This window comes from Halyomorpha halys, unplaced genomic scaffold (genome assembly GCF_000696795.3).
Source record: "Halyomorpha halys isolate HHAL.00 unplaced genomic scaffold, Hhal_1.1 Scaffold292.1, whole genome shotgun sequence".
Classification (NCBI taxonomy): domain Eukaryota; kingdom Metazoa; phylum Arthropoda; class Insecta; order Hemiptera; family Pentatomidae; genus Halyomorpha; species Halyomorpha halys.
The window spans coordinates 283,450-285,142 of NW_027107421.1; the positions used below are offsets into that span (position 1 = coordinate 283,450).

Consider the following 1,693-nt stretch of genomic DNA (forward strand, 5'->3'; position numbering starts at 1 on the left):
AGAATGTCAATGTGTAATAGAATTTAATCCAGAGGGTAAACTTCTACCTCAAATTGCTGCCACAGGACCATGTCCAGTTGACTGTAATCAGAAATTTTATATATTTCTAGCTGTTGTATGTTTTCTTAAACTTACTGGAGCAACTGGAAGAGCATCCAATTTTTTAGTTTCAGTAAGGTAAATTATTAAGGATTGGTGGATAAAATTTTTCGACAGTAAAATGTAGTTAGTATTAACCTAATAAAATATTCATAAGGTTATGGATAATCATTAGTAATTTAAACTAGACCCTAATGATTGAAGATTCACAATGTAATTTTCTATAACCCTGCCAGATTTAAGTTCAGAATAGAATAAATCAAACTGGCAATTAACGCCCTAACAGATATTTTTATTTACGTTATTAACATTATATAAACACATAATGTTTTAAATGTGTTTTACTTACAATTTAAAGTATGTTTCTTTATTTATAATATTATTCATCTCCTAGATTATGTAAAATAAAATAGTCATAAATATGTTTTCATTCATTTGTCTTTTTATATTTAAATTTTATATTTTATAATTGAAGATAATTATCCAAAATTGTTTGTAATAATTAATTTAGTCTAAGAAGAAGTACGTTCGTCCCAAAAGGTCTTGCCAGAAGTGTTCTAGTGTGTCTCTATTTGCACTTCAGGAAAATCCCCACTTTAACATAAGAGGATAGAGTTCTCTTTTCAATTCTCTTATCTACCTTATTTTCCTTTCTAAGCTTCTCTTTTATTCATCTACATTTCTGGATAGAGTCCTCCCTGCAAAATTGCTTCAGAAAGGCTGGTCAATAGATTAAGAGAAATCAATTATTTTCTTTTTAAGCCAGTCCTGAAGTCCTTTCCAGGAGGATTGACACCTGGTTGATTTAATTAAACCTTCTGTGAGGATACACTATCCTCCCTCATTTACTACCTAAGTAAAAGCTTTATGAAATTCCAATTGATGGCTTCCTGTTTACTACTTCCAAATACACCTTTTGTGTCGATCTTCAGTATGATGGGCCACTGTTTCCAGTGTTCAATAGCACTCACATCTCCCTGCTATAAAGCTACCAAAAGGATATTCAAAATATTCTACACATAAAAAATAAATACTTATAGGGAGTGTGTAATAGGTGACAACATGAATAATACAGTATTTTCTTGATTGGCAAACTAATTTAAATAACTTTCAGATGTATTGAGGAGAAAGATAAGCCGGTTGCCTTAGGATTTGGTATCATGTTAATGAGTATGTTCTCATTTATTCCGTCACCAATATTTTTTGGATATGTCATTGGTAAGTTTGAGTAAATTATATTGAACTGTTACACAAGAATTTTTACTAAGAATTTTTTTCATAAATGTCATGATTTCCACAGATACAACATGCCTTGTCTGGGGTAAAACATGTTCTGGAACTGGAAACTGTTGGTTATATAATGGAGAAGCCCTCAGATATATTTTGAACTTTACAGCAACAGGTATTTTTTAAATCAATTAACTGTAAAATCATATTAATTATTTTTAAATAACAATATATTCACCATATTTTTAGCTTTTGTAACAGTCGGAATACTGTTCGACTTTGGAGTGTGGTACTATGTAAAAGGTCTCAAAATTTTTGATGATGAAACAGAAATGAAGGATGTCACTGTAGAGCAAAATAAGAAATA

At 30.2% G+C, this 1,693-nt stretch overlaps 1 protein-coding gene across 1 annotated transcript in view; it reads left to right on the forward strand.

The window, feature by feature from the left end:
* LOC106680829 (Organic anion transporting polypeptide 58Dc) overlaps positions 1 to 1,691 on the forward strand; it is a gene marked incomplete at its 3' end in the record, with an annotated part of 65,682 nt that extends 63,991 nt beyond the window's left edge. The window contains exons 11-14 of the mRNA XM_067045689.1: positions 3 to 177; positions 1,214 to 1,317; positions 1,400 to 1,501; positions 1,576 to 1,691. Of these exons, the coding sequence (XP_066901790.1) occupies positions 3 to 177; positions 1,214 to 1,317; positions 1,400 to 1,501; positions 1,576 to 1,691 (497 nt within the window). The remainder of the gene's footprint in view (positions 1 to 2; positions 178 to 1,213; positions 1,318 to 1,399; positions 1,502 to 1,575) is intronic.
* Positions 1,692 to 1,693: the final 2 nt, after the last annotated feature.